The following is a 27,576-nucleotide window of genomic DNA, read 5'->3' on the forward strand; positions in this document are numbered from 1 at the left end:
AAGTTCTTTCTGACTCTAAAATTATGTGGTGTTTTGAGACCGTATTTAGAGAGAATGTTACCAGGCTGTATCTTGAGTATTAATGTGTTCACAGTTGGTCTAGAGGAGTGCCTTCAAATTTTTTGGTCGCATAACCCCTAAAGAATTTTGAAATATTACATAATTCTCATCCAATTTTTAACACCTAAAATTCTTTATGATAAACTACAGTAGTTGGATAGGATATAATTTTTAGCATGATGTTTATTTTATACATCTTTGAATACCATTTCCATTCAAACCTTGGAGCTACAGATTTACCTCATTTGTTTTATGGGAAACGTCTGCCACAGAGTCTTATTGTCAAAGGCGGTCCTCACTGTTAAACCATCAGCTAAATCAGACTAGCTTTTCATTGGAAGGAATGCTTCCTTAATTCAAATAAATGTGTTAAAGCATGTCCCTGTGACAGCCTTATTACTTCTCATTTCTAATTCTAAGAAAGATAGACAGATGATAGATGATGATGGTGATGGTGATGATGATGATGATGATGATGATGATGATGATGATGATGGGGAGGTGCGGCATGGTGGGCGTCCCAGGTCTCCTCCCCATGGTTCATTCTGGGATGTAGTCTGAAGAAGCATCAGCTACCCAGGGGAAGCTCTTCCTGTGGCAATGGCAGAGGGAAAACAAGACAAGCCCAACCACAGGAGCACATTTCCAGACTCTGCTCACGTGTCTTAACACCCCATTGGCTAAAGCAAGTCAGCTGTGCAAACCCAATGTAATGAGGTGGGAAAGTGCACAACTCCTGTTCTCCTATGGGAAATAGTATATATTGATAATTTAGAAAAACTAAATCCACCATAGTAAAATAGAGAATGTCACTTTATGTTATGGAAGTATATTCACATGCACATGTAGAAACAAAGGACAACAGTACAACTAAAATACTAGGGAGGAGTATTTTTGCATTATAAAATTGGTTTCTACCTAGCCTTCCTATGTGCCCAGTTTGATTTTTTGGGTAAGCCCCTTAATTGGATCTCTATGTCCACATACACACATGTGAAGTAATGAGTAAAATTCACATGGCCAAACAGGATGTCTGGTGCTGAATATGAAAACCCAGTCGCCAAGAGCCAGTCATGCAAATATAAATTATACAGACCAAATCTATTTCATTAAATATATTAAAATGTAGTCAACATTCCCATTTATCTTTGTAAATGATGAACAGCAGTAGTGTGGATAATCTAAAGCTGTAGATAATCCCCGAAGTCTTTATATTGACTTTAGATTTGTTTGTAAGATTTTATGGTCAGCAAGGTTTAGTTCAAGCAAAATTGAAATTACAGTGCTTTGCATCCCCAGAACAGACACTTAGCCAACAAGGACAGGTGGCCCAGAATTAGAATTTGGTTGTATATAATTGAAAGTTGATTTAATGATTAAATGAAATAAAATTTGTAAACCGCTTTGCAGAGTTCCTTGCATACAGTAGATGCTCATTAATTATTTCTCCCCATATCTTTTCCCTAATAGAACAGAAAGATCATGTTCTTAACCAGTTTCTTCAAGTGGCTTGTTGGGTCATGGAAATAAGAAAACATTTGGTTTGAACTCAGTTTTTTACATTTAATTAAAACTGTACCTCAACACTTTCAGCTATTTGTATGCACTGTTCCTAGCTGATTAGAATAAACTGAAATTCCCCTGATAGCAAGAATATGACATTTAATTAAATCAGCAGCGTACCAAAACATTTTGTTCAGCTGTAGGTTTATGTTGTTTTTTTAGCAGATCCAAGTTCTTATTGTACTTTATGTCCCAACTGGCTGTGTGCAGTTTTGTGAATTTAACTGTGTACTTTTCCTAATCATGTCCATTCCTTTGAGGATTCAGAATTTCTGATAATTAAAAAATAATTATAATTAGTGCTTAATTAAAATTACTTCCTATTTCTGTCAATGACAAGAAACGTTCTTTTCAAAGATACCTTTAAATTCTGTTTCTTGTTGACAGCTTGATGTAATAAGCCCTTCAGGATCTAGTAACAATGTAAAAAATGTGTCATTGATAATGAACACAGCTGTAGACAATTAGACATCACTGTACAAATTCAAGACAAGGAGCTAAGACCATCAAATTCTATAGATTGCCAACTCTTGTCTCCATGAATAAAAATATCCTTGTATCCATAATGATAAAATATTTTTTTGAATCTAGCAAGAGTATACTGTATAATCAGAATTACTCACTAGTTTCTTGAAAAAACAGTCTTAAAGAGTAGTTTAGTTACTATTCATATAACTTATCCTCTCGTGTATAATGTAATTAGAGATAGCAACTTGGCAATGCAATTTCATTTTGTGAAATGAGAGCGATAACCAGGCAAACACAACCTAAGCATGATAGTATCAAGTAAAATTAAGTAGATCTTTATTAGTCAGTAATAATATTTTGAATGTACTTCGGATTTCTTTTTCTCTCCAAGTGTCATTCAGGTTGCTGATGTCTTTGTTTAATTGCTATACATCATGTCAGAAAATCAATTTGCATCAGCTTAACGTATTAATGATAATCTGAGAGTAATACTTTTCCTTCTTGTGCTAGCTGCAAAAGTAATTATAAAGACAATAATTATTTCATAATTTTTATAAAAATCATATTATTTTTGCATTATACAAAGGGAAAACAGTTCTATTTATCATATGAAGATTGTCTCTCTTGTTATATAAAATTTTAACAATGTGAGTATTATGCTCTGTCTAAAAACTGGCTACACAGGAGCAAAGGAAGTATCTCTGATTTTGATTCCACCTGGACCTATATAAGTCATTTATGCACATGACTATTTTATGGTATTTGTATGTCATTCCAATTATTTTTTGTAACATTTTCTTTAAAAACAGATTTTTTTGCCGTTTTATTACTCAACAAGAATTATTCGCAACAAGGGATCTGTAGTATTTTATGCCTATCAAAAAATCCAGAGATGTTATTATGATGTAAGACTTATATTTCCCTCTCTCTTTCCTTCATTCAGCTGTTCAAGGATCGAGTGTTATTTTCCGAACGGTGGAGGTCACGTTACATAAAGAAGGCAATACCTTTGGTTTTGTAATACGAGGTAGGTGGCGGTTAGAAAATAGAACTAACAGATATTCTTGGAGAATTTGTCAGTGAAATACTGGGAGTGAACTAGAAAGTCATCCTAAAAAAAACTGATGTCTTCTGTGCCTAAAGTCACATTATAATATTTGCACCCATTTTTCTTTAAAGAAATAAAGCAGTAATTGGGAATCCAAGTGGAATCCAAATGATCTAGCTAATTTATTCCAGTTTGTTAATACAGAACAAGAAGCCATTATTTGTAAACCTTGTGAACTCACAGTCATCCTACTGATTTGCCACTTGTCAACATGTCTTTTGTCTTCCCTTTTATACTTTTCTATATCACTGAGTCAAAAATGTTGATGAATATGGATGATTTGACATAATGCACTAGGATTAAGTAACTTTGTTTAAATTGTTTTCTCCTAAAATACATATTGTTACTGTAGCTTCCACCTGATGTGCATCAGCTCAGTTCATCTTATTTTGGAATGATATGAATAATAAAAATGTCAGGTGACTCCAACTTGTCTACAAAACCATTGATTCTGAGCTGTAATTCTGGCTTTTATTATTTTAGTTTTCTTATTAGTAATTTCATCCCTTAAAGATTACACATACAAGGGACTTGCCTGGTGGCGCAGTGGTTAAGAATCCACCTGCCAATGCAGGGGACATGGATTCGAGCCCTGGTCCAGGAAAATCCCACATCCCGCGGAGCAGCTAAGCCCATGAGCCACGACTACTGAGCCTGCGTGCCACAACTACTGAAGACCGCACACCCTAGAGCCCGTGCTCTGCAACAAGAGAAGCCACCCCAATGAGAAGCCTGCGCACCGCAACAAAGAGTAGCCCCTGCTCACCACAACTAGAGAAAGCCCTCGCATAGCAACGAAGACCCAACACAGCCAAAAATAAATAAAGAAATTTATTAAAAAAAGACTACACATACATTAATAACTCATAATTCCTAGTATGACAGTGAGGTTCAATAGGGAACTAGGTAAGCATCAGGAATTTTTTAACATTTCTTGATTTTTTAATTTGTTTTTACCTATTACATTTTGTACTTCACCAGAGTCAAAATTCTATCAAAATTATTAAGACATTAATTAAAATTAACTAAGCATCTTAATAAATGTACATGCATCAAGGAATAAAACAGATGTGTTCACTTACACAGACTTGCCTTAATGACTGAGCTTTGGGCATTAGGTTCAATTCTGTGTGAATCATTTAGAAAATCAATCAATCAAATATTCATTAAGGGCATGTCAACATGTCAGCATCAGGCAGAGTACTATGGAGTCATGAGACAGGACCCCTATCTACAGGAGATTACAGTCCAGTGAATTTAAGACGTAAGTTGATAAAGTGCCCAAATGAATATTAGAGAAAACAGGCAACTAGGAACCCATGAAGTGGTTTAGACCAGTAGTTATTACACTTTTCTAACCAAGTCCTACATTTAGGTGGAACAACAGACCCCAAGATCATTTACCTTAACCATTTTCAAATTTCTGTGCAAAAAAACTAGATGAATATAATGAAAAGTCAGTGTACAAGTAATTTTAGCTTGGAGGGTGGTATATACAAATCTGGTTTTGAAATATAAATATGAAAGAGAGGCACACTTGAATCGCATGCCTACAAGCCTGATTATTGAAATGCTGCAGTAAAAAATACTGCTGGTGCAGATATTCATCACTAGCTCCTGTATGGTTAATCAATAAAAAATCAAATTGCTAATGAAAGAGCTAAACCAGCAGTAATTTATCACTTAAGAACTAAAAAGAATAGAAGCAATTGCAATCTACAACCACCTCAAGACAACTGATGATATGATGCTAACAAATGTCCCTCCCACAATTTGCAGGAATTTCAAATATCCATGTGTGCATGCCTAGTAAGAATTTTTTAATATGAGCCTAGATTCCTACCTAGTACATGGTAGGCACTTAATAAATGGAAGAATGAATGAATGAGGGCTAGATTTGTGTGGACATCAGACTTCTTGGCATTATACTGGTTTTAAAACCTTAGTAATAATAAGCCAATTTTGGTTTATGAGTACCAAATTTTTGTAGGTTTTAATAACTCCCTTAGTATGTCAGTTGAACATAAAAATGTGTCAAATTTTACATAATTTTTAATGAGAATAAATAAAGAACTTATATTTTCAAATCAATTTGAGGCCCATCTGGAGGGTCTTCTTGCTCAAAAGGTGGCCACTGCCCATCCCATAAGAGTTACTGGTTAATCGCAAACAGAATTGCAGAATGAGAAAGTACTGTGGATAAATGCTATCATGGCAGGTAAAACATTATGGCATAGATTTGATTTGAGCTTAACTTAGATCAATGGGGAATACCAGGACATTCAGGGAGGAGAGAGGGAAAGTTATTGCACATGAAGCATATTCATTTAGTGCTGGAGAATTTCTTCTTACCCAATTAGGATGGGTCTTTTAACAAAAAACCAGGCTTTTAGCTGATGAATGGAATTACGTTTCTAATGCTATATGTCACAGATCCAAACACCTTCACTGCCCAAACAATAGAACCTTGTACCCATAAAATGAAAAATGATGTTCTGGCCTAAATCATGGAGAGTTAAATTTCTGTTAATTCCTTTGCCACCAAGCCAGAAGATGATTTAGGTTAACAGGAAAAATCAGTGAACTTATTTATAAAACAGAAAGAGAGTCACAGATGTAGAAAACAAACTTATGGTTACTGGGGGGGAAGGGAGGGAGGGATAAATTGGGAGATTGACATATACACACTACTATATATAAAATGGATAACTAATAAGGACCTACTGTAGAGCACAGGGAACTCTACTTAATACTCTGTAATGACCTATTTGGAAAGAGTATCTAAAAAGGAGTGGAGATACTTTGCTATAGAGCACAAACTAACACAACATTGTAAATCAACTATACTCCAATAAAAAAAAATTTTTAAATAGATGAAAAAAATTGTGATAAATTTTTTTAAAAAAAGGAAAAATCACTCTGCCACTAATTTGCTTTTCACTTTGGATGAGGAAATTTCTCTAGTCATTCTCAACTATAAAATTGTAGGTATGTGTACTCATTTAACATATGGAGCCCAATATTCAGATTTGGTCTGCATTGTGTCCCTGGCATTGATATTTTTCTAATAGCATGCCAGGTGGGTCATGTTAATGGGCAACCAGGATTGAAAATACCACTGGTCTCTGAGGGGTCTTTACTGTGCTTTACAGCTCCAAACATCTAGAGCGTAAGTAAAGCACAAACTAAACTTGGCTCATTATTTCAAATAATGACAAAATGTCACATACCAATAAATTTAGAGTTATCTCTCTCACACTTTAACATGTATTCACTGTTACATACTTGTATTTGGACCTCCAAATCAAAATAGTGGAAAGGTTTCTTGCTGTCTTCAGCCTCTTTCCTCTTTCCTCTTCTAAATCAATACCCCTCAGGGGATACCCCTATCTTTTTATGATCACCTTGCAAAAAAGAAGTTACATAATGCTATTTATATAAATACGGTTAAGCATGTGCTGTAACTTACCATCAGGATTTTCATTAAAAAAATATTTTCTGAAAAAATTCTGAATTTTCTTTTTTAATTAAGGAAAAATTTTAAAAGAAGCCATAAAATTGATTGAAAGAAATAAATACTGAAATAGAACTTTTACCAATCAACCAGACTGAATAAATCTCTTGTAATAGCAATGAACATAAAGGAAGCATTTGCTTTCATCAAAAACAGTGAATGCCTTTTAAATTTTCTCTTAGGTTAGGTTCTTTAAGCTGACCTCTTTACCATTGCCAAATTTGGGAAATGGCACTCTGTTCTACGAGACAAACATTAAATGATACATGATGGTGAGAGGGTACACAGCAGAAGCAAGAAGAACTACAATCCTGCAGCCTGTGGAATGAAAACCACATTCACAGAAAGACAGACAAAATGAAAAGTCAGAGGGCTATGTACCAGATGAAAAAACAAGATAAAACCCCAGGAAAACAACGAAATGAAATGGAGATAGGCAACCTTCCAGAAAAAGAATTCAGAACAATGATAGTGAAGAGATCCAGGACCTCGGAAAAAGAATGGAGGCAGAGATCAAGAAGATGCAAGAAATGTTTAACAAAGACCTAGAAGAATTAAAGAAAAAACACCTAGAAGAATTAAAGAACAAACAAACAGATATAGATAATACAATAACTGAAATGAAAACTACACTAGAAGGAATCAATAGCAGAATAACTGATGCAGAAGAACAGATAAGTGACCTGGAAGACAGAATGGTGGAATTCACTGTCGCTCAACAGAATAAAGAAAAAAAGAATGAAAAGAAATGAAGACAGGCTAAGAGACCTCTAGGACAACATTAAATGCACCAACATTCGTATTATAGGGGTCCCAGAAGGAGAAGAGAGAGAGAAAGGACCTGAGAAAATATTTGAAGAGATTATAGTCGAAAACTTCCCTAACATGGGAAAAGAAATAGCCACCCAAGTCCAGGGAGCACAGAGAGTCCCAGGCAAGATAAATGCAAGGCGAAACATGCCGAGATGTACAGTAGTCAAATTGACAAAAATTAAAGACAAACAAAAGTTATTAAAATCAACAAGTGAAAAACGACAAATAACATACAACAGAACTCCCATAAGGTTAACAGCTGATTTCTCAGCAGAAACTCTACAAGCTAGGAGGGAGTGGCACGATATATTTAGAGTGAGGAAAGGGAAGAACCTACAACCAAGATTACTCTAGCCAGCAAGGATCTCATTCAGATTCTATGAAGAAATCAAAAGCTTTACAGACAAGCAAAAGCTAAGAGAATTCAGCACCACCAAACCAGCTCTACAACAAACGCTGAAGGAACTTCTCTAAGTGGGAAACACAAGAGAAGAAAAGAACCTACAAAAACAAACCCATAACAATTAAGATAATGGTCATAGGAACATACATATTGATAATTACCTTAAAAGTGAATGTATTAAATGCTCCAACCAAAAGACACAGGCTCGCTGAATGGATACAAAAACAAGACCTGTATATATGTTGTCTACAAGAGACCCACTTCAGACCTAGGGACACATACAGACTGAAAGTGAGGGGATGGAAAAAGATATTCCATACAAATTGAAATCAAACAAAGCTGGAGTATCAGTACTCATATCAGATAAAATAGACTTTAAAATAAAGAATGTTACAAGAGACAAGGAAGGACACTACATAATGATGAAGGGATCAATCCAAGAAGAAGATGTAACAATTATAAATAAATATGCACCCAACATAGGAGCACCTCAATACATAAGGCAACTGCTAACAGCTATAAAAGAGGAAATCGACAGTAACACAGTGATAGTGGGGGACTTTAACACCTCACTTACACCGATGGACAGATCATCCAGACAGAGAATTAATAAGGAAACACAAGCTTTAAATGACACAACAGACCAGATAGATCTAATTGATATTTATAGGACATTCAATCCGAAAACAGCAGTTTACACTTTCCTCTCAAGTGCACACAGAACATTCTCCAGGATAGATCACATCTTGGGTCACAAATCAAACCTCAGTAAATTTAAGAAAATTGAAATCATAGCAATCATCTTTTCCGACCACAACGCTATGAGATTAGAAATCAATTACTGGGAAAAAAACGTAAAAAACACAAACACATGGAGGCTAAACAATACGTTACTAAATAACCAAGAGATCACTGAAGAAATCAAAGAGGAAATCAAAAAATACAAATGAGAGACAAATGAATATGGAAACATGATAATCCAAAACCGATGGTATGCAGCAAAAGCAGTTCTAAGAGGGAAGTTTGTAGCAATAAAATCCTACCTCAAGAAACAAGAAACATCTCAAATAAACAATGTAACCTTACACCTAAAGGAACTAGAGAAAGAAGAACAAACAACCCAAAGTTAGTAGAAGGAAAGAAATCATAAAGATGAGAGCAGAAATAAATGAAATAGAAGCAAAGATCAATAAAACTAAAAGCTGGTTCTATGAGAAGATCAACAAAACTGATAAACCTTTAGCCAGGCTCATCAAGAAAAAGAGGGAGAGGACTCCAATCAATAAAATTAGAAATGAAAAAGGAGAAGTTACAATGGACACTGCAGAAATACAAAGCATCATGAGACGACTACAAGCAATTCTATGCCAATGAAATGGACAAACTGGAAGAAATGGACAAATTCTTAGAAAGGTATAACCTTCCTAGACTGAACCAGGAAGAAATAGAAAATATGAACAGACCGATCACAAGTAATGAAATTGAAACTGTAATTCAGAATCTTCCAACAGCTTCCCTGGTGGTAGAGGGATTAAGAATCAGCCTTCCAATGCAGGAGACAAGGGTTCGAACCCTGGTTTGGGAAGATCCCACATGCCACAGAGCAACTAAGCCAATACGCCACAACTACTGAGCCTGCATTCTGAAGCCCACGAGCCACAACTACTGAGCCCATATGCCACAACTACTGACGCCCGTGCACCTAGAGCCCGTGCTCTGCAACAGGAGATGCCACCGCAATGAGAAGCCTGTGCACCACGACGAAGAGTAGCCCCCACTCATTGCAACTAGAGAAAGTCCGCACACAGCAACAAAGACCCAATGCAGCCAAAAATAAATTAATTAGTTAATTAAATGAATAAATTTTTTTAAAAAATCTTCCAACAAACAAAAGTCCACTACCAGATGCTTTCACAGGTGAATTCTATCACACATTTAGAAAAGAGCTAACACCCATCCTTCGCAAACTCTTCCGAAAAATTGCAGAGGAAGAAACACTCCCAAACTCATTCTACAATGCCACCATCACCCAGATTCCAAAACCATACAAAGATACTACAAAAAAAAAGAAAATTACAGACGAATATCACTGATGATTATAGACGCAAAAATCCTCAACAAAGTACCAACAAACAGAATCCAACAACATATTAAAAGGATCATACACTGTGATCAAGTGGGATTTATCCCAGGGATGCAAGGATTCTTCATATACACAAATCAATCAATGTGAAATATCATATTAACAAATTGAAGAACAAAAACTACATGATCATCTCAATAGATGCAGGAAAAGCTTTTGACAAAATTCAACACCCATTTATGATAAAAATTCTCCAGAAAATGGGCACAGAGGGAACCTACCTCAACATAATAAAGACCATATACAACAAACCCACAGCAAACATCATTCTCAATGTTGAAAAACTGAAACCATTTCCACTAAGATCAGGAACACGACAAGGATGTCCACTCTCGCCACTATTATTCAACATAGTTTTGGAAGTCCTAGCCATGGCAATCGGAGAAGAAAAAGAAATAAAAGGAATACAGATTTGGAAAAGAAGAAGTAAAACTGTCACTGTTTGCAGATGACATGATACTATACATAGATAATCCTAAAGATGCCATCAGAAAGCTACTAGAGCTAATCAATGAATTTGGTAAAGTAGCAGGACACAAAATTAATGCACAGAAATCTCTTGCATTCCTATACACTAACAATGAAAGATCAGAAAGAGAAATTAAGGAAACAATCCCATTCACCATTGCAACAAAAAGAATAAAATACCTAGGAATAAACCTACCTAAGGAGGTAAAAGACCTGTATTCAGAAAACTATAAGATGCTGATGAAAGAAATCAAAGATGACACAAACAGATGGGGAGATATACCATGTTCTTACACTGGAAGAATCAACATTGTGAAAATGACTATAGTACCCAAAGCAATCTACAGATTCAATGCAATCCCTATCAAATTACCAATGGCATTTTTTATAGAACTAGAACAAAAAAATCTTAAAATCTGTATGGAGACACAAAAGACCCCAAATAGCCAAAGCAATCTTGAGGGAAAAAAATGGAGCTGGAAGAATCAGGCTCCCTGCCTTCAGACTATACTACAAAGCTACAGTAATCAAGACAATATGGTACTGGGACAAAAACAGAAATATAGATCAATGGAACAGGATAGAAAGCCCAGAGATAAACCCACACACCTATTGTGAACTAATCTATGACAAAGGAGGCAAGGATATACAATGGAGAAAAGACAGTCTCTTCAATAAGTGGTGCTGGGAAAACTGGACAGCTACATGTAAAAGAATGAAATTAGAACACTCCCTAACACCATGCACAAATATAAACTCAAAATGAATTAAAGACCTAAATGTAAGGCCAGATACTATAAAACTCCTAGAGGAAAACATAGGGAGAACACTGTATGACATTAATCATAGCAAGATCCTTTTTGACCCACCTCCTAGAGAAATGGAAATAAAAACAAAAATAAATAAATGGGACCTAATGAAACTTAAAAGCTTTTCCACAGCAAAGGAAACCATAAATAAGATGAAAAGACACCCCTCATAATGGGAGAAAATATTTGCAAATGAATCAACGGACAAAGGATTAATCTCCAAAATATATAAACAGCTCAGGCAGCTCAACATTAAAAAAAAAACAACCCAATCCAAAAATGGGCAGAAGACCTGAATAGACATTTCTCCAAAGAAGACATGCAGATGGCCAAGAGGCACATGAAAAGCTGCTCAACATCACTAATTATTAGAGAAGTGCAAATCAAAACTACAATGAGGTATCACCTCACACCAGTTAGAATGGGCATCATCAGAAAATCTACAACAATAAATGCTGGAGAGGGTGTGGAGAAAAGGGAACCCTCTTGTACTGTTGGTGGGAATGTAAATTGATACAGCCACTATGGAGAACAGTATGGAGGTTCCTTTAAAAACTAAAAATAGAACTACCATATGACCCAGCAATCCCACTACTGGGCATATACCCTGAGAAAACCATAATTCAAAAAGAGTCATGTACCATAATGTTCATTGCAGCTCTATTTACAATAGCCAGGACATGGAAGCAACCTAAGTGTCCCTGGACACTTAGGTTGGATGAATGGATAAAGAAGATGTGGTATATATATACAGTGGAATATTACTCAGCCATAAAAAGAAACGAAATTGAGTTATTTGTAGTGAGGTGGATGGACCTAGAGTCTGTCATACAGAATGAAGTAAGTCAGAAAGAGAAAAACAAATACCGTATGCTAACACATATATATGGAATCAAAAAAAAAATGGTCATGGAGAACCTAGGGGCAAGATGGGAATAAAGATGCAGACCTACTAGAGAATGGACTTGAGGACACGGGGAGGGGGAAGGGTAAGCTGGGACAAAGTGAGAGAGTGGTAGTATATATATGGACATATATACACTACCAAATGTAAAAAAGATAGCTAGTGGGAAGCAGTCACATAGCACAGGGAGATCAGCCCGGTGCTTTGTGACCAGCTAGAAGGGTGGGATAAGGAGGGTGGGAGGGAGACGGAAGAGGGAAGTGATACGGGGATATATGTATATGTATAACTGATTCACTTTGTTATAAAGCAGAAACTAACACACCATTGTAAAGCAATTATACTCCAATAAAAACGTTAAAAAAAAATGTGGTGGGTACTAAAAATGTAGTGCTTTTAGAATGCACTAATATTTTGAACACCCCGTTTTTAATGGAGGCCACTTCAGCCACTTGAATTTTTTTTTTTTTTAATATTTGGATTTTTTTTTTCTTTTCCTTTAGTTTTTGCTTCATGTCAGGTTGTACACTCACCAGTATAACAGCCCAGGTTGATTGACACCAAATACACCCACCTACACTTTGTTTATAACCAGCAGCTGTTCTAATTGGGCTAGTATTTATAATTATTTGATGCTCTTATCACAGTAGTTGTTAAACATTTTATATCTCACCCCGATTACAGTCATATATTTATTGAGAGGAGGAGAAATGTTGACTTTAACAATATATTCTATATGAAATGAATAAGATTTTTAAGTCTTTTACGTGCCAGAAGGAAAACATGTATTCCTCCATACAACAATAAAATATGTTTCAGTTTCTCAGCTGGCATTTTGTAAGTGAATTTTTTAATGGCAGCAATGAGAGCATTTTTTGATCCGTATTCCTTTTCTTTACTAGGGGGAGCACATGATGATAGAAATAAATCTCGTCCGGTTGTAATAACATGTGTTCGTCCTGGAGGGCCTGCTGACAGGTAAACTTCATCTTTCTGTGTCACTATCCAAATAGATTAAATAAAGCTGGGGACTTTGGCATAGAAGTTGATGAATTAGAAATTTCATAGTAACAGATAGGTATTAAGTAAATATGTTGGAATGTGAAAACAAAAGAGTTCAGGCTGCAGAATCAGAAGAAAGTTTGACTCCAGATTCAATGCTTGCTACCCTATGTTTTTGGCAAATGACTTAGTTCTAAGCTCAGTTCCCTCCAACTGTAAAACGTAGATGATAATGCATACCTTTCAAGGTTTTTTGTTTTATCAAAGGTTAGAGATTTATGGTGCCTTGCAGGAGCCCTTTCATACTGGAAGGAAATCCAAAAAAGAGGGAATATATGTATATGTATAGCTGATTCACTTTGCTGTACAGTAGAAACTAACACAACATTGTAAAGCAACTGTACTCCAATAAAAATTAATTATATATATTAAAAAAAGGCAGCTGGCCCTTTAACAGCAGGTCCTTGAAATGCATCCTCTCCAATTGGTAATATCCTAACCTGAAAAGACAGGTGGTGGTGTTCTCTGACTCTTACTATTGCCAACGTCCTTATCATGATTATCACCCTTTGATGATGATTATGTATGTCAGAATAGAAGTGACTTTTAGTAAAAGGGAAGGAATATTGTCAGTGTTAGTGTTTAGAGCGTTCTCTTCCTGGCTAATTTGAATATATCTGAAAGAAGCTCCTTCAGCTTTCCTACAATAAACCTTGGGGGTCCCAAGTAAACTCACAACTTAGATTTCTCAAGAGATGCTTATGTTTTTATTAATTTCCCACAGCGAAAATCTGCTCCATAATGGTAGGGAACACAATGGCTGCCACTAGATATAGTTGAAGGAGAGGCGGAAAATGCACTGATGACCCCTGACTCTGCACTATGTTTCAGCCTAGGATGGATTTTTTAACACTTTTCTTAAGCACTAGAAATAGTAATAATAATAATAAATACTGCTTGTTGAGTGACCACCATGGGCCAGGAACTGTGCTTAGTACTTGGCAGACATTATCTTATTTTATCTTCACAACCACCCACTAAATCAGGTATTTTTATCCAGATTTACAGGTGACAAAACTGAGGCCCAGTATGGTTAAGTGACTTGCCAGCTGGGATAGGAATTCAGATTTAGTTTCCTTCAAAGCTCATACTGTTAGCTCAGTTTTTTTTTTAAGTCAATGTTTAATATAAAATGAGAAAATATGAAGACACTGGGTTCTCCTCTGCACTAAAGTGTATTTGCCTTTGCAGAGGATAATACAAAGTCAAAATTTCCAAGGAAATTTTGCTGGTTTTTTTTCCTTCTCATGCATTTTCTTATGAATTATTCTTCCTGAAGCAAATGAGAATATTTCTATTTCTTATTAACATTTTAGAGTTGGAGTTGACAGAAATGTCAGGAGCAGGCTACTAGTTTGTGAGCAACGTATCACCAAATTAATGGAGGACTAAAGGAAATCTAAGAATTTAAGATAAAAATTTAGAGTCAAAATACATAGAGAGTTGCTGGGTGAAAGATATTTAAGACAGCATTTTTATTCTTTCCAAATCCTAAACTTGTAATCCCCGCATTTGATTTTCTCATCTTCATTGACCCTCCCTGAGGCAGGAGGATTATAATCTGGTAGCCTCTCTGGCTACATTTTAATGGTGTCATTACTGTCCTGAGGCATCTTCTCCCAGTGCCTTGAGTGTCTATGGCCACAGAAGGGAGAATAGTATTTGGCAGCCTTTTCCATTGAATGTGAGACTGAATCAATTTAATGATCGTCAAATGGCCTTATAAATCAGTAGGAGAAATTACAGACTAGGGAAATTTTTCACCAGCATTCCCTATCCAGCTTGAGTTCACTGGTGATAAATTGAATGAAATCAGCAGGCTTTTCTACTCACCTGGCTTTGGGAAAGTAGGTGAGTGCTATGTCCTGGGCTCTAATAAATCAATTTTAGACATTTTGGCAAAAACCTAGAAAAGTCAAAATGTGCCTTTATTACTTTTGTACCCCAAGAGTTCATCGTGGGTGACCTGGTTATTTGCTAATGTGTAGTTATTTTCTTATTACTGATTTTCATATTGCAGCAACTTTCTGGTCAGGGTTACCTCTTTACTCTCTTAATGTCACACTTGATGCTTAAAAGGAAATGCAAATGGGATAGATGGCAGAATGTGTGTGAAAGAGCCTCTTTGGCTAAGTGACTATTAATGCTAAGCCCCATGATGCTAAATTAATGACTATTTCTTTATTCTCCCTTCAGAGAGGGCACAATCAAACCTGGTGATAGGTTGCTCAGTGTGGATGGAATTCGGCTTCTTGGAACCACACATGCTGAGGCCATGAGTATTCTCAAACAGTGTGGGCAAGAAGCGACGCTGCTGATCGAATATGATGTCTCGGTCATGGGTATGTCGGATCCTGAGGTTGGGATCTCTTAACTAAGCTCTACATCATCTCACTGTCTATCCCCAATAAACCACTTTGGATTAAGAATGAAATGTTATGTCCTCCTGTAGCAGACAGAATTTCATCAATACCATATTACTCTGTTTGAGTTCAGAAAGAGGTGAGAAGTACTCCTCAACGATTTTGAATTCTTATGTTGATAGAGTCTATGATAACATCTCATTCTGTCAGTGTGTTTCACCTAGCAATCAGCTCTTATACATGGATTACCCTTTGGCAGGAAAGTGTTTTCCCCCTCCAAATCACAAAAGTGGTATTATTAACTTAGGGGCTAGTACTTTTTCTTTTACTACATGGAGACTGGAAACAGTAGGGGATTTCCTTCTTGTTACATCACAGAGTGAAGCCAGCTGATCAGAATTAATGGAAATTACCATTTTATCATCAGACTTAGGGACAAAGAAAGGAAAGGGGACAAATAGTATTATTAATTAAAATGAAAGTTGAGTACAATATTCTTTCTTGAAATAATGATTCCAATAGAAAGTAATTCTATTTCTACCCTCTCAACTGTAGTACAACTGGAAAGATATTCTTATGTGGCTTTTCAATGTGAAGAGAGAGCCTAAGTTTTGTGTAAAGTTGACTAAGGCAGATAAATTATGAGAGAATGAATCGGAACCTGAAATTGAAACTTAAATCATGTTGTAAATACTTTTTACAATTATCAGACTTGATTGTGTGCCTGACTTTACCAGCAAGTTTTGTCCTGGTAAAATGTAACCAAGAAAAAAACACTTATTCTGTAACTGCAAACTCCTTTATTTCCTGCTCTATATAATTCACGTAGAACAGTGTTGCTTGAGCGTATTCTTAATCTGTCTATTGGCCTGAAATGTCTTTGAGAGGTATGAATCTTCCTAAAAGACTTAAAGTGTGAGTTAAGGAGTTCTTAGCAGAATAAGTGGTATGATATGCCCTTAAGATGGAAAGGTCAGGAATGAATGAACTTTCCTCCCTCTATTCTTCCTTTCTCATGTCTTCTCTTTCTCCCTTTTTTCTTTCTCTTTTTATTGTTTTGTATGGCTTTTGAGTTAGATGATTTGGGTTCTGTTTTCAATTCTGCTGATTTCTAGCTATTAGTTTGGACCATGTTACTTACTTCCCTGTGCCTTAGTTACCTCATTTGTCACATGGAGACCAGCAGTGCCTATTTTAAAAGGCAGTTAGGAAGATAAAATAAAATTATACAAGTAAGATATATTTTAACTGATGATCTCATTTATTATTAACATTAAAAATTGAAGCAGATGTTTGACATATTTAACTCATTCAGTCTATATATATTTTTTTTAATATTTTTTAAATATTTTTTAAAAATATATATTTTTTAATATTTAAGCTAAGTGACAGGTACCAAGAGTACAGAAATAAACAAAACAGACCTGGTCTCTGCTCTTATGAAGTTTGCAGTTGACAAGGAGGAGAGACAGTAATCAGGAACATGACCAAACAAATAAACACTCAGAAAGTGATCATTACCTACCATGAACGGCATGAACTGGATTCTGTAATAGGGAATAAGGGCAGGCACAGGTGAGGGTTGACAGATGCCAATCAGGAGTCAGTGAGGAGGTAACAGGTAGGCTAAAACCTGAAGGATGAGAAGGAACCAGTTCCCAAACTAAATACAGCAACAGTTTGTAAGTTCTGAGCAGCCCACCTCAGAGAGACAAGGGCTCCCCACCTGGGGATGGGCGCCATTCCAGAGGAGAGCCCTCCATATCTCATTATTACCAGAGTCAGGAGGGGAGAGGATGCCTCACCTGTCTTCCTTCTTCCCTACTCACATCCACATTCTGAATCATGCCTGACAGTTTTCCTACCTCAGAGTTCTCAGATATCCCCCTAATATAGGGGAAGTGCCATCAGGAAGGAAACTCATTAAAAGTTTCTCTAAGTTGCTAGATATAAGATCAGTATACAAAAATCAGTTTACATTTCTATATACCAGCCAAAACCAGAAAGTTAATTTTTAATATACCATTTATAATAACAATAAAATAATAAGGTTCCTATAAAGAATAAATACAACAAAAGTTGTATCTTCCCATTAGATATAGATATTGATATATAGATATGCATATACATAAAGAATACTTATATAAATGAAGACCTACGTCATGAACTTGGGTGGGAAGTCTTAATATCTAAAATATATCATTTCTTTCAAATGCATCCATAAATTCTATTCAGAATCCCAGAAGGATCTTTGGAGGACTTTAATAAGCTGTTTCTAAAACGTATACAGAGTAAGAAAAGTGGGAGGGGGAAAACAGCCAAAATGTTTTTGAAACAATATGAAAGCAGAGAAACGTGTTCTACTCAATATCAAGGCTCATTCTAAAATTGTGCCATTAAGTCTATGTAATATTTACATGAGGTAATAAAGAACCCAGTGGAAGAGAATCGAATGCCACAGACCACTACAGATATGTAAGCAGAGGTATAGTCTTACATCAGTGGGGAAGGTTGAGTTAGTCAGTAAATGATACTGGGTCAATTAGTTAGCCACATGGGAAAAAATTCAATTAATCTCCTACTTTATACCACACCCAAAAATAAATTCTATATTTACATAACCATTTCCCAACAGACTGCTATTATAGATAACTGGAATGAATATCCTTTTACCCAAATCTTTGTCTGTGTATCTGACCTCATTAAGTCAAAGGGCATATTTCTTTTTTAAATATTTGATACATAATTCCAGTTGTCCTCCAGAAAGGTTATACTATTTTATAATATATTACTACCAGCAATGTTTTAACTGTACCTGTCTCAACAGACCACCAGATACAACATTGAATAGTATTCGTTTTAATCTTCCTGATTTGTTAAGTAAAAATTACATTAATATTTTAGTTTACTTTTTAAAAAAAATTTCTAGTGCAACTAAATGTTTTTTCGTATGAACACTAGCCATTTTCATCTCCTACTGTCTGCTTATGCCCTGTATTCATTTTTCTATTGGTGGTGCTCTTAGTTTTGTTTTTTTTTTGATTTGTGTAACTATTTGTGTTTTAAGGATATTAGTTCTTATCAGTTTTTTGTAAAAACTCTTCTTAGTTTATTTGCCCTTTCTGACGTATCAAAGTTCCTTTTTTTTAAAATTTGGATCTAGTATTTTTCTTAGGATATAAATATTAATTTTTTCTAAAGTTACCCAATATCCCTGGATTATTTAATAAAGAATCTATCACATGCCTACTGATTTTTTAAATCATACCTTAAGTTGTTAAATATACTGGGCTCGACATCTGGGCTAGCTAGTCTGATTGTATCTAGTTTCACACCAGATTTCAGGATAGGACTTCTGAATTTAAAGTCTTAGTATAAGAGCTCTTATTATCATAAAAAGACACATTTTTGGAAAATTATTTATCTGCATACTACATTTATTGTATGATTCTAAGTTTCGCTAACTTTATACAGCAAATGAGCAAACTTTGATTTGGGTTTTTTATGTCTTTTTAAATTTCTTTTTCTCTCTTCTCTTCCATTCACCTCTCTTGCACTTGCTTACTTGCTCTCAGCCTTTTCTCTCCCACTGTGTTCCTCACGCTCTGTCTTCCTTTCTTTCTCCTTCCCTTTCTAGCCTCCCAGTTATTTTTTGTACACTCTATTCTCGGTTTCCCACTTGTCAATACCCTTCTTTATTCTAATCGTCTTACTTGGATTGTTTTCAGTATTCCCCTGTAATTATTATCCTTTCTCTCTGTTTTGTCCTTCTTGCTTGTTTCAATCCTGTTTTTCTAAAACAGGGTTAAAATGGGACTAGGTATAGATAAGGTCAGATAATTGAGAATGACAGTTTGTGGAAAGAAGTAAAAAATGGTACCTTAGAAAATCAGAATATAGGATACTTTCAATTAGAATTATTGTTCATCAAATATTAACTAACCTTTCCTTTTACCAATCTCCCTAGATATTAGACTCAATGATTTCATTTCTTCGTATCATCTTTTACTTCTATAAAATAAGAATAATGATATTTACCCTGTCGAGCTCATTGGGATGTAAAAATCCTCAATAATTAAACTTTTAAAGTAAAAAGCTATTTATCTTTAAAGGAAGCCAGGAGACATTTAGAAGTACAAAGGAAATAAAATTATGAAAGAATGTATAAACAAACCTTAAAGATCATGGGCCTCCATAGAGACACCTTTCTGTCACTCCTAGATAAAGCTAAATAGGTGAAAAATTGCAATAGAAAGCTTAAGGTCTTAAATTAGGGAAATGAGGAGCAATAGATCATTAGTATATGAAGATGCCATCAGGTACAAATGGCAGAAACCAATTTAGAATAATTTAAAGAGGGAATTGATTAGCTTGCAAAAGTGGGGAGTCAAGATATATCCTGGCTTCAGAAGAAGTTCAGTAATATCACAGGTGTTCTGTCTCTCAGGTCTCTTTGCCTGGGAAAGGCTCTCCTTGTGTCATGACCAGATGGTCCCAGGCAGCCACAGGTCTATATTATGTTGTGAGTTCATAATGCCAGAAAAAGAAATGAAACTGGATCTCCCCTAAAAGATGCTGAGTGACTTAGCTTGGAGCAAATGCTGACCACTGCGGTAATCACTATGTCCAGGGATATAGTGTACCCTCTGCTCTTTGGCAGGGCAGGAAGGAATGTGTGTTGAACACAACAAGACAAAGAATGGTACCTTCCCAAAGCAGATGATGAAAGTAATAGATGCCACACATATGAGAATTTTCCTTACTTCACGTCCTCACCAGCACTTGGTATCCTCAGTCTGTTTCATGGTAACTATTCTTATGGGTATGTAGTGATGTCCCATGGTAAACTGAATGTATATTTCCAGGATGAATAATGATATGAAGCACCTTTTCATTTGCCACTTGGACATTCCTGTTGCATTATTTTACTTTTAATACCTTCATTTATTTACATACTATTAAAATTATGTCACATTATATCTTAGGAAGCATGTGTGTGTCTATAATCATAAATATAAATATTGATTTTATTTATATGCTATTAAAAGTACACAAATTATTTTGTAGGAAACACGTGTGTGCCTGTGCAGAGATATTGATATCTCATCACTGGAATGAGATATATTTTCTAGTAAATCTCAGATCACAAATTTTAGCAAATTCAGTAGTCTGGGAAAGCTATTGAAACTATCAATTTTATTAACTAAAGTTGAATTTAGTCTTTGTTAAAATTTTAAAGAAAATTTATTGAGATAAGACTTGTAGGAATAGGTCTGGGAGAAAAGTAAGAGTTCAGTTTTGGATATGTTATGTTTGAGGTGTCTGTCCATTATCCAAGTGGAGGTATGGAGTATACAGATGGGTCATTAAGCCTGGAATTTAGTGCAGAGGTTAGGGCAGGAGGTATAAATTTTTGAGTCATCAGCACAGAGATGGACCTTAAAACCACGAGGCACCTTAGGGAAGTGAGTGTGGACAGAGAAAAGCAATGCCCAAGTATGGAGCTCTGGGTCTCTTCAACAGTGACAAATCAGAAAGGTGATGAGGAACCTTTGAAATAAATTGAGAAGGAACATCAAGTGATGGAGGCAGAGAACCAAGGCAGAGTGTGGAGTCCTGGAGGCCAGATTTTTCCTTTGTAAAACGGTGGTAATTATACTATCACACTCACAAGTTGCTGTGAGGAGAAAAAGAGTTAATGCATATGTGGTGTTTGGCCCATAATATGTGCTCAATAAATATGAACTAATTATTTTAAATGTTTATAGGGAAAAAACCCTCCACTTCATTATTGTTGAAATGTATTACCAAATGATTGGGTCTCAGAACCCTGATGTTAGAAGCCAAATAACATTAAATATAAGGAAAGCTTGAACATCTCGGGGCAGAAGTTCTGAAAACAATAACTTTAGTAAAATGTAGTGCCTTTTGAAGTCAGACAAACTTGGTTTTGAATCTTGGCTGTCTGTTGACCTTGAACAAGTTACTTAGCCTCTCCAAGCTTCAACTATCTCACCTCTAATATAAGGATGATAACAGTACTTCTTCAAAGGACTGATGAAAAGATTAAGCGAGTGAACACATGTGAAGTGTTTATCATAACTAAACTAAACTTCTGTTGACTACCAGGGAATTAAAGTTCACTGTTTCCATGCTCCACTTCCCTAAAATGAACCTCAGGTCTCCCATTACCCTGGATTAAACAGCAGCTGGGGCTTTATTCTGTGACATTTATTCTGTGACAACATTGAGTCCTCAGTAGAAAGAATATTTGAAAAATGATGTGTTCTGGATGGCTTTATTTTCTAAAATTCATCACAATACTTACTTTGCTTAAACTTTAGCTGAAAATATTTCTAAATAATGTTTTTGAGACTATATATTAAAGATACTTGGGTCTTTGGTAGAGGCACATACAGTTATCAAGGACATCATTCTGACTGTCAGTCCTTAGGCCTGTGTTACAGAGTCAAGGGGTACAGATGGTACCAAATCTGTGCTGACATAATTTACTCAGGATTTTTAAAACTTACACGATTCTCTAATAGTTATTTATTTTATGACTTTTTCTTCCATAGGAGGAGCGGGGAAGGGCTTTTGGTTACTATGGATTTCTTGTGGGCCGTATTAAACAAGAATGACTGTAGTGTAATTTTTTGTTTTTGTTTTGTTTTTATTTCAGCTTTATTAAGGTGTAATTGACAGATCTGTAAGATATTTAAAGTGTACATCGTGATAATTTGATATACACATACATTGTGAAAAGATGCTACACTCTTAGCATATTATACAATACAGTGTTATCAACTATAGTCACAGTTTTTACATTAGATCCTCAGACCTTATTCATCTTCTAGCTGAAAGTTTGTACCCTTTTTTTTTTAACATGCTTATTGGAGTATAATTGCTTTACAATGGTGCGTTAGTTTCTGCTGTATAACAAAGTGAATCAGCTATACATACACATATATCCCCATATCTTCTCCCTTTTGTGTCTCCCTCACACCCTCCCTATCCCACCCCTCTAGGTGGTCACAAAGCACGGAGCTGATCTCCCTTTGCTATGCGGCTGCTTCCCATTAGCTATCTATTTTACATTTGGTAGTGTATATATGTCCATGCCACTCTCTCACTTCATCCCAGCTTACCCTTCCCTCTCCCCGTGTCCTCAAGTCCATCTCTACGTCTGTGTCTTTATTCCTGTCCTGTGCCTAGGTTCTTCAGAACCATTTTTTTTTTTTTTTTTAGATTCCATATATATGTGTTAGCATACGGTATTTGTTTTTCTCTTTCTGACTACTTCACTCTGTATGACAGACTCTAGGTCCATCCACCTCTCTACAAATAACTCAATTTCGTTTCTTTTTATGGCTGAGTAATATCCCATTGTTTATATGTGCCATATCTTCTTTATCCATTTATCTGTCGATGAACACTCAGGTTGCTTCCATGTCCTGGCTATTGTAAATAGAGCTGCAATGAACACTGTGGTACATAACTCTTTGAATTATGGTTTTCTCAGGGTACATGCCCAGTAGTGGGATTGCTGGGTCGTATGGTAGTTCTATTTTTAGTTTTTTTTTTTTTTTTTTTTTTAATTTTATTTATTTATGGCTGTGTTGGGTCTTCGTTTCTGTGCGAGGGCTTTCTCCAGTTGTGGCAAGCGGGGGCCACTCTTCATCGCGGTGCGCGGGCCTCTCACTATCGCGGCCTCTCTTGTTGCGGAGCACAGGCTCCAGACGCGCAGGCTCAGTAGTTGTGGCTCACGGGCCCAGCTGCTCCACGGCACGCGGGATCTTCCCAGACCAGGGCTCGAACCCGTGTCCCCTGCATTGGCAGGCAGATTCTCAACCACTGCGCCACCAGGGAAGCCCCTATTTTTAGTTTTTTAAGGAACCTCCATACTGTTCTCCATAGTGGCTGTATCAATTTACATTCCCACCAACAGTGCAAGAGGGTTCCCTTCTCTCCACACCCTCTCCAGCATTTATTGTCTGTAGATTTTTGATGATGGCCATTCTGACTGGTGTGAGGTGATACCTCATTGTAGGTTTGATTTGCATTTCTCTAATGATTAGTGATGTTGAGCATCCTTTCATGTGTTTGTTAGCAATCTGTCTGTCTTCTGTGGAGAAATGTCTATTTAGGTCTTCTGCCCATTTTTTGATTGGGTTGTTTGTTTTTTTGATATTGAGCTGCATGAGCTACTTGTATATTTTGGAGATTAATCCTTTGTCAGTTGCTTCGTTTGCAATTATTTTCTCCCATACTGAGGGTTGTCTTTTCGTTTTGTTTATGGGTTCCTTTGCTGTGAAAAAGCTTTTAAGTTTCATTACGTCCCATTTGTTTATTTTTGTTTTTATTTCCATTACTCTAGGAGGTGGGTCAAAAAGGATCTTGCTGTGATTTATGTCATAGAGTGTTCTGCCTGTGTTTTCCTCTAAGAGCTTTATAGTGTCTGGCCTTACATTTAGGTCTTTAATCCATTTTGAGTTGATTTTTGTGTATGGTGTTAGAGAGGGTTCTAATTTCATTCTTTTACATGTAGCTGTCCAGTTTTCCCAGCACCACTTATTGAAGAGGCTGTCTTTTCTCCATTGTATATTTTTGCCTCCTTTATCAAAGATAAGGTGACCATATGTGTGTGGGTTTATCTCTGGGCTTTCTATCCTGTTCCATTGATCTATATTTCTGTTTTTGTGCCAGTACCAAACTGTCTTGATTACTGTAACTTTGTAGTATAGTCTGAAGTCAGGGAGGCTGATTCCTCCAGCTCCGTTTTTCTTCCTCAGGTTTGCTTTGGCTATTTGGGGTCTTTTGTGTTTCCATACAAATTGTGAAATTTTTTATTCTAGCTCTGTGAAAAATGCCAGTGGTAGTTTGATAGGGATTGCATTGAATCTGTAGATTGCTTTGGGTAGTGTAGTCATTTTCACAATGTTGATTCTTCCAATCCAAGAACATGGTATATCTCTCCATCTGTTTGTATCATCTTTACTTTCTTTCATCAGTGCCTTATAGTTTTCTGCATACAGGTCTTTTGTCTCCTTAGATAGGTTTATTCCTAGGTATTTTATTCTTTTTGTTGCAATGGTAAATGCAAGTGTTTCCTTAATTTCTCTTTCAGATTTTTCATCATGAGTGTATAGGAATGCAAGAGATTTCTGTGCATTAATTTTGTATCCTGCTACTTTACCAAATTCATTGACTAACTCTAGTAGTTTTCTGGTAGCATCTTTAGGATTCTCTGTGTATAGTATCACGTCATCTGCAGACAGTGACAGTTTTACTTCTTCTTTTACGATTTGGATTCCTTTTATTTCTTTTCCTTCTCTGATTGCTGTGACCAAAACTTCCAAAACTATGTTGAATAACAGTGGTGAGAGTGGGCAACCTTGGCTTGTTCCTGATCTTAGTGGAAATGGTTTCAGTTTTTCACCCTTGAGAATGATGTTGGCTGTGGGTTTGTCACATAAGGCCTTTATTATGTTGAGGTAAGTTCCCTCTATGCCTACTTTATGGAGGGTTTTTATCATAAATGGGTGTTGAATTTTGTCGAAAGCTTTTTCTGCATCTGTTGAAATGATCATATGGTTTTTATTCTTCAATTTGTTAATATGGTGTATCACATTGATTGATTCGTGTATATTAAAGAATCCTTGCATCCCTGAGATAAATCCCACTTGATCATGGTGTATGATCCTTTTTTTGTGTTGTTGGATTTGGTTTGCTGGTGTTTTGTTGAGGATTTTTGCATCTATATTCATCAGTGATATTGGTCTGTAATTTTCTTTTTTTGTAGTATCTCTGTCTGGTTTTGGTATCAGGATGATGGTGGCTTCATACAATGAGTTTGGGGGTGTTCCTCCTTCTACTATATTTTGGAAGAGTTTGAGAAGCATAGGTATTAGCTCTTCTCTAAATGTTTGGTAGAATTCGCCTGTGAAGCCATCTGGTCCTGGGCTTTTTTATTTGTTGGAAGATTTTTAATCACAGTTTCAATTTCAGTGTTTGTGATTGGTCTATTTATATTTTCTATTTCTTCCTGGTTCAGTCTTGGAATGTTCTTCTTTTCTAAGAACTTGTCCATTTCTCTCAAGTTGTCCATTTTATTGGCATATAGATGCTTGTAGTTATCTCTCATGATCCTTTTTATTTCTGCAGTGTCAGTTGTTACTTCTTTTTCATTTCTAATTCTGTTGATTTGAGTCTTTTCCCACTTTTTCTTGATGAGTCTGGCTAATGGGTTATCAATTTTGTTTATCATCTCAAAGAACCAGCTTTTAGTTTTATTCATATTTGCTATCATTTCCATTTCTTTTTCATTTATTTCTGATCTGATCTTTATGATTTCTTTCCTTTTGCTAACTTTGGGATTTTTTTGTTCTTCTTTCTCTAATTGCTTTAGGTGTAAGGTTAGGTTGTTTTTTGAGATGTTTCTTGTTTCTTGAGGTAGGATTGTATTGCTATAAACTTCCCTCTTAGAACTGCTTTTGCTGCATCCCATGGGCTTTGGGTCATCATGTTTTCCTTGTCATTTGTTTCTACGTATTTTTTGATTTTCTCTTTGATTTCTTCAGTGACCTCTTGGTTATTTAGTAGTGAATTGTTTAGCCTCCATGTGTTTGTATTTTTACAGTTTTTTTCCTGTAATTGACATCTGGTCTTAATAGTGTTGTGGTCAGAAAAGGTACTTGATATGACTTTAGTTTTCTTAAATTTACCAAGGCTTGATTTGTGACCCAAGATATGATCTATTCTGGAGAATGTTCCATGAGCACTTGAGAAGAAAGTGTATTCTGTTGTTTTTGGATGGAATGTCCTATAAATATCAGTTAAGTCCATTTTGTTTAATGTATCATTTAAAGCTTGTGTTTCCTTGTTTATTTTCATTTTGGATGATTTGTCCGTTGGTGAAAGCGGGGTGTTAAAGTCCCCTACTATTATTGTGTTACTGTTGATTTCCCCTTTTATGGCTGTTAGCATTTGCCTTATATATTGAGGTGCTCCTGTTTTGGGTGCATAAATATAACAGTTGTTATATCTTCTTCTTGCATTGATCCCTTGATCATTATGCACTGTCCTTTTTTGTCTCTTGTCATAGTCTTTATTCTAAAGTCTATTTTGTCTGATATGAGAATTGCTACTTCAGCTTTCTTTTGATTTCTCTTTGCATGGAATATCTTTTTCCATCCCCTCATTTTCGGTCTATATGTGTCCCTAGGTCTGAAGTAGGTCTCTTGTAGGCAGCATATATATGGGTCTTGTTTTTGTATCCATTCAGCAATCTATGTCTTTTGGTTGGAGCACTTAATCCATTTACATTTAAGGTAGTTATTGATATGTATGTTCTTTTTACCATTTTCTTAATTGTTTTGGGTTTGTTATTGTAGGTCTTTTGCTTGTCTTGTATTTCCTGCCTAGAGAAGCTCCTTTAGCATTTGTTGTAGAGCTGGTTTCATGGTGCTGAATTCTCTTAGCTTTTGCTTGTCTGTAAAGGTTTTGATTTCTCCATCGAATCTGAATGAGATCCTTGCTGGGTAGAGTAATTTTGGTTGTAGGTTTTTCCCTTTCATGACTTTAAATATGTCCTGCCACACCCTTCTGGCTTGCAGAGTTTCTGCTGAAAGATCAGCTGTTAACCTTATGGGGATTCCCTTGTACGTTATTTGTTGCTTTTCCCTTGCTGCTTTTACTATTTTTTCTTTGTATTTAATTTTTGATAGTTTGATTAATATGTGTCTTGGCATTTTTCTCCTTGGATTTATCCTGTATGGGACTCTCTGTTCTTCCTCGATTTGATTGACTATTTCCTTTCCCATATTAGGGAAGTTGTCAACTATAACCTCTTCAAATATTTTCTCAGTCCCTTTTTTTTTTTCTGTTCTTCTTCTGGGA

General features: G+C 35.9%; 1 protein-coding gene across 11 annotated transcripts in view; it reads left to right on the forward strand.

Moving 5' to 3' along the window:
- The window catches only part of GRIP1 (glutamate receptor interacting protein 1), a 714,321-nt gene that overhangs the window by 540,290 nt on the left and 146,455 nt on the right, over nt 1-27,576 (forward strand). For all 11 annotated transcript variants that reach the window (XM_082422694.1, XM_082422693.1, XM_082422684.1 and 8 more), the window contains 3 exons: nt 3,035-3,118; nt 13,156-13,231; nt 15,512-15,657. In XM_082422694.1, the coding sequence (XP_082278820.1) occupies nt 3,035-3,118; nt 13,156-13,231; nt 15,512-15,657 (306 nt within the window). The remainder of the gene's footprint in view (nt 1-3,034; nt 3,119-13,155; nt 13,232-15,511; nt 15,658-27,576) is intronic.

Source organism: Balaenoptera physalus (assembly GCF_965194825.1).
Source record: "Balaenoptera physalus genome assembly, chromosome: 13".
Classification (NCBI taxonomy): domain Eukaryota; kingdom Metazoa; phylum Chordata; class Mammalia; order Artiodactyla; family Balaenopteridae; genus Balaenoptera; species Balaenoptera physalus.